Source organism: Electrona antarctica (assembly GCF_951216825.1).
Source record: "Electrona antarctica genome assembly, chromosome: 1".
Lineage (NCBI taxonomy): Eukaryota > Metazoa > Chordata > Actinopteri > Myctophiformes > Myctophidae > Electrona > Electrona antarctica.
This window is the reverse complement of record NC_136806.1, coordinates 35852727-35858726: the sequence shown is the minus strand read 5'-3', so window position 1 is coordinate 35858726 and position 6000 is coordinate 35852727. Positions and strand designations below refer to the sequence as shown.

At 43.2% G+C, this 6000-nt stretch overlaps 1 protein-coding gene across 1 annotated transcript in view; it reads left to right on the top strand.

Moving 5' to 3' along the window:
- The first annotated feature begins 325 nt into the window (after positions 1–325).
- LOC306923782 (ecto-NOX disulfide-thiol exchanger 2-like) overlaps positions 326–6000 on the top strand; it is a 118161-nt gene continuing 112486 nt past the window's right edge. The window contains exon 1 of the mRNA XM_079502090.1: positions 326–399. Within this exon, the coding sequence (XP_079358216.1) occupies positions 378–399 (22 nt within the window). The 5' untranslated portion in view covers positions 326–377. The remainder of the gene's footprint in view (positions 400–6000) is intronic.

Sequence of the window (6000 nt, the reverse complement as noted above, 5' to 3'; positions counted from 1 at the left end):
TTCCCTTGTTTTTCCAATGGGTAACCAGATTGCGCTACTACTGAGTACAGACAGTGACAGACTCCATCAATAAGGGTTCTCAACCTTTGGCCTGGGGACACAGATTTTCCACCTCGGATGAGTCAATTTAGCTCCATTTTGAACATTGAACGCACCCACTCGTGCACGTCGTCCGTGCGCGTGCGAGCGTGAGTCTTTCAGCTAAAAGGTCCCACCTCGACCGTCTCCTCTCACTGCAGCCCAGTCTGCGGAGCGGAGCGGACTTCTTTCAAACGGATTTTTGCTACGTCGTTTCTCTTCTAGTTCTAAATTCTGTAGGCTAATTACTACACAAGAGATTAGGATCACTGTTACAACTCGCCCTGAGTGAGTGGACAATGTTTCTCTTGCAATACACAGGTAGGATACGCGTTTCAAGTTTTGATCCTGATTTCGTTTTTCATTGATTATTATAATATAAATATAAACCTGTGCTGATTTTGTCTTCTTATCCACTTTGAGCTGATGAGGATTTTAACTGAAATGCGCTCCGGTGTCGCTGAGGCAGAGGGCTTCAAATAGCTCCGTATTGTTAAGTTATAACGTAAACATAGGCTACTAACCTGTAGAAATGTTCTTATTTTCTACGTGTATTGGGTTAATTCGTTGTTTGTCGGACGTATGGTGTCCGGGAGAGCGGAGCTGCAGTATAGCCTATAGGCTGCTGCTGCCTCTTTCCAGCCAGAGAGAGGGAATCTGACTGTCAGACTAGAGAGACTGCGTGTAAATAAAACGAGATGCATGAGTGTTTATCATGATGAGTAGTGTTTATCATGTTAGCCCCATATGGACCTACATGGTAATAGCCTATGCTCAGCTTGATACAGGAAGAGTGTGCTGTGTGCACTATTGTGCCCACAATATATGGCTATGAAAAATGTAAAGTAGGCTATACATGCTGTGAAGTGTGAACATGCACGGTGCATCATTACTTTTCACTTAAATATATCCTTCAACTTCTTGTTTATGCCCAACATGATTTGATACACATTTTATAGCAATTGTAGAGACTTTTATTGTCGAATGCCCAAGCATGTGCTGCAAGCATGTTCAGCCCTACACTTTAGTATAGGCCTACATGACTTAATTGTCTATTTTGACTTTTTGAAACATGTTGAATAATTGTGCAAATCTTTGAATATACATTTTAAAGCGAAGACGTTTAACTCAAATCTTTGCTTCTGGGGGTCCCTGGGACAAAATATTTTGAGATGGGCTTCCACCACGGCCAAATACATAATGTTGGGTGGTCCTTGGCATAAAAGTTTGAACGCCACTGATAACAGATCTACTCATAGCTTGGCACAAAGTGACGCACTATGAGCTTGTATATCTGCTATTTTTTATAGAAAACCAATGTGCTGTATAGCAAAAACCTAAAATGACACAAATGCTTTCCTGGTTCTAATGGGTTAATCCAGGGGTTCCCAAACTGTGGTGCGTGCACCCCTTGTGGTGCACAGACACCCTCTAGGAGTCTAGGGGGTGCGCGACATGAAACGGGTAATGGCGGTTTTATGGTGTTATTTGGCACAAACGGCAAAAAACGGTAAACCACTGTTGTAAGCAGATGTATAGAGTAGCTGTGGGAGTATACAGCAGCTGCATGTCTCTCAGTGCAGTGACATTCTGTGATTATTTGCCATAATCATATAATATATTTTTTATAATTTTCGGCCGAAACGAAACTTAGCGTTGGGGGGTGCGTCAACTAGGTCGGGAGGTAACGGGGGGTGAACGGCCAAAAGAGTTTGGGGACCGCTGCCCAAATGCACAATGCAATATTCACTTGGAGGCTTGAGTTACTTACTTCATTTTGCTGTAGCTTACACTTTTCTTGATGTTATATCAACATGATGTTTTTGTGAAATGCTCCTGCATGGTTAGCTGCTATGATGACTATAGGCACTTAAATGCATAGTATGTTTTACCCTTTATTTGCCTCTACTAAACCTGTACGTGCCCGTCGGCTACCGGCCTACTTGAGAACGATGCAACTTGGGAACCTAATAATACCCGTTGTCAACTTGTCATAGCACCCGTTTTAACTGTCTGTCTGTGTCCCACATGGAGATCTCTGTATCTGCCTGTGTGTGAAGAGGGCAAACTGATTGACTGTGACTGTGGTTAAGTAGGCTAATCAATTGTCTGGTGTGGGGTTGCCATGGCAATCAATTGGCTGAGGCAGAGGCTGGAAATTGCACAGGTGAGGGGATTTAGGCTGCCCACTGGCAGAGCCTGACCAGAGCCTTTTGTGGTGGTTCTGGAGAACCGTGGGTCCGACCGACTTGAGTCCGGGCACTGCACTCCCTGCGGGGGTGTGGAACGCGTGTGTCGAATATGAAGTCGGTGGGGAAAACGGTTCTCGAGATATGTGCATTACAACCGTACACACACGCAGACACGCACACACACACACACACACACACACACACACACACACACACACACACACACACACACACACACAGAGAGAGACGTGGCGCATTTATAGTAGGATATCAGCAATCGTGAGCCACTGGTGTTTACCTGCATGCAGAAACACACTGCCCTAGCTCTCCATATATTTTGGTGTGTTATTTGTTTTGGTAGCGCAGAAACATCCCCCTTCTACCAAAATAAACACCACCAGACTATACTCCAGTGCCTGACAACTGCTGGTATAGAGGGGAATTGATTGATGATATTCTTGCCCTGATTTATTGTTTATTGAGTGTTTTATCATGTTTTTGAGTGCAATAGCCCTCCTATGCCCAGCTTTGTGTGTTTGTACCACAGAAATGAGTTTATTGGCTGAGCACGCAATGTGATGTTACTGTATGATGATAAGAGCGCCCCTCACTTCGTACAAGTGTGATTTTATTTATTTGTATCTTTAGTGGAGCTTCCGAGTGTACGTTTTTCACATGTATGTACCCAACCAGTAACCTGACTCTGCCAGATGGAAGACGTTCACAACCAACTTCCATCTGGAATCGCTGAAGAAGGCAGACCCTTTTTTTCAAGCTACTTGGCAGATGATTGGCAGATCCCACCCGTAGCTGCCGTTGATTGGTCCGAGCCGCGGCCAGCTCGGTTCATCGCTACTCCACGAGTGATCCCACATGAAGGCTGTGTTGTGAACTTGTGAATCAATACTAGCGCCACCATCTGGCGGAGTCAGGTTACCCAACCAGTGCATCTACTGTAAGTGACAATGACGTGAATTGTATTGTCAAATCACAAGTTTACAGTTTTAAAGGGCATGTGTGAAACAGAAAGGTGCAATTTCAAGAATTTGCATGTGTGGTTGCCCCGATGCAAGTCGTGCCTTGCAAGTTGCAACAACTGTGTGGAGGTTATATTTTGAAAATTTCCCTTCATTGTCAATGGCGTTTTTAAAACAAACATTGAATTCAAAACAAACATTAAACCTGTATATAGGAGGGGCTAGCGCCCCTCAAAAACGATGCCAGGGGTTTTATTGTGAGCTTGTAGATTGTGTTGTGAGCTAGATATGCTGTAATATATACTATACTTTTGTGCAAAACTCTTATCTTGTATGACGAAGTACTGTAGCTAGGACAGATCATTTTCCGGTGAAAGAACTGATTCTCATGTTTTCCTGTTTGACCAAGTGCATGCAGATCCCCTCAAACTTGCCACAAATGAGAATATACAGCTTAAAACTGAGGGAAAAAAATATGCTTTGTCAGACACTATCCCAATGCTCAATGACCATATAGATTGGTTGGCCAAGCTCTTAGCTAGGATTGTAGGATATATAGTAGCTTTTCCAGGTACACGTGCTTGTGCTTGTGATTCTTTGAATCATAAGCACAAAATCACACTCTCAATCATTATAAAATAAAATTATAAAAGACATGTGAGACCAACTGTTTTACGATTTAGGCTAGTCTAATTTATTCCCTGAATCACTATTATGCACCAAATGGCTCTATCATTAAATTTAACACTGTTCCTTAACGCCTAATTAAGGGAGCTTCAATTTCACCCACATTGACCTGCTTAACTATGCCCCTCACCACTTGTTACAGCTATAGGCCTACGTGCTTTTATTGCTTAATTTCTTTGGCCTCTAATATCAGTGTTTTATGAAAGATGCATAACAGTTTGCCCTATGCATTGCAGTGGGCCACACTAATAAGGCTTAATTCAAAACTAAACAGACTGTTTTAATGCCACATCATCATTATTTTATTAGTGCCATTTGCAGTAGAGGATAATTCAGGATCACACACTTGAGCCATATTGCCTGCTCATTAAGATGAATTAAAGTACATTTTAAATGTTGATGGTTACTTTAATACTTGTATGGTTGAAAAAGCTTTTAAATTATTTAAGTTCACAATATAATCCATGTTGCATTTAATTTTAGACTTGAACAAGGGGTGAGTATCAATAGAGATGACACCATTGCACATTGCATTGCCTCCAACCGCCAAAATGCAACCCATTGTACCCATGGGCTGGATTACATACGTATAGCATATAGACACATTCAGAGACTGGTCCCCTGGTTGCAGCCAAGCCCCAGTGAGGCTCTCCAACGTTGAGGCGCTCGGCCCTAGTGGTAAGAGCGGGGACTGCAGGCGGACCCGTGGAGTTATGACGGCGGGGCTGTCGCTCCGGTTCAGTCTCTATCCTTTTATTACTCTATGGTTGCAGCCAACATATTTCCTCTAGGCGGAGACAAGATATCTGCGGGGTACAGTCAGCTCTTCTACATTGTAGTGACTGATGTTAGTCTGCTCAAACATGACTCTTTTACCTGCTTTTTACTAACACTAACTTTACAAAGATTCCCAGAACATCGGATGAACCTATGTAGTTTACTAGAATTTCGCGGGCCTTCGGCCCGCTCATCCCAGAGTTGCGTTGGCCCGCGTTGCGATACAGAAGTCCACAGATACAGAAGTGCACAGTGACACGCGTTGTATGCAGCTGTTTTGTGTTGCAGCGCGCGTGTAGTGTTGTTATCCATATATGCGCCTCGGTTCGTCCCGTTTGTTCCACGCCAGGTGTCGACGCAGTCGTTGGGGCAAATTTCTTATTATTTTAACTGTGTATGTAATTGCGGCTAGTAGCACACATTTTTTTTTAGGAGCACGATGAAAAGTTATGAAATAATGTGTTTGAGGGCCCTCCTATATACAGCTTTAGTCCCCACACGTCTCAATATTTGCCATTGACAAAGAACAGAGAAATTAGGTCGAAATGCCGCTAAATATGACGTAAATTAAAATGTATTATATATATATGTTTTTTTAATTGAATGTAAATACTTTACTTATAAAAAAACCTGGCAACCCGCACCCCGCGGTCATTTTCCGCTAACCGGAGCGGTGCTCCCTAGCCTGCTGGAGGGGTTCACATCATCCCATGCAGCCTCGAGAGGAAAAAGAAGGCAAATAAATGCAGCCTTGAGGCTACCTCCCAATGTGGTGTTGTGGAGCTTGATCACCTCCTCGTCCTCCTTTTCTCCCCAAATTGGCAATGCCACATTTTTTTTTAGGAGCACGATGAAAAGTTATGAAATAATGTGTTTGAGGGCCCTCCTATATACAGCTTTAGTCCCCACACGTCTCAATATTTGCCATTGACAAAGAACAGAGAAATTTGGTCGAAATGCCGCTAAATATGACGTAAATTAAAATGTATTATATATATATGTTTTTTTAATTGAATGTAAATACTTTACTTATAAAAAAACCTGGCAACCCGCACCCCGCGGTCATTTTCCGCTAACCGGAGCGGTGCTCCCTAGCCTGCTGGAGGGGTTCACATCATCCCATGCAGCCTCGAGAGGAAAAAGAAGGCAAATAAATGCAGCCTTGAGGCTACCTACCAATGTGGTGTTGTGGAGCTTGATCACCTCCTCGTCCTCCTTTTCTCCCCAAATTGGCAATGCCAATAAATGCAAAAGTTGCCTAGTGTGAATACTTCCACAGCCTAAGTAGT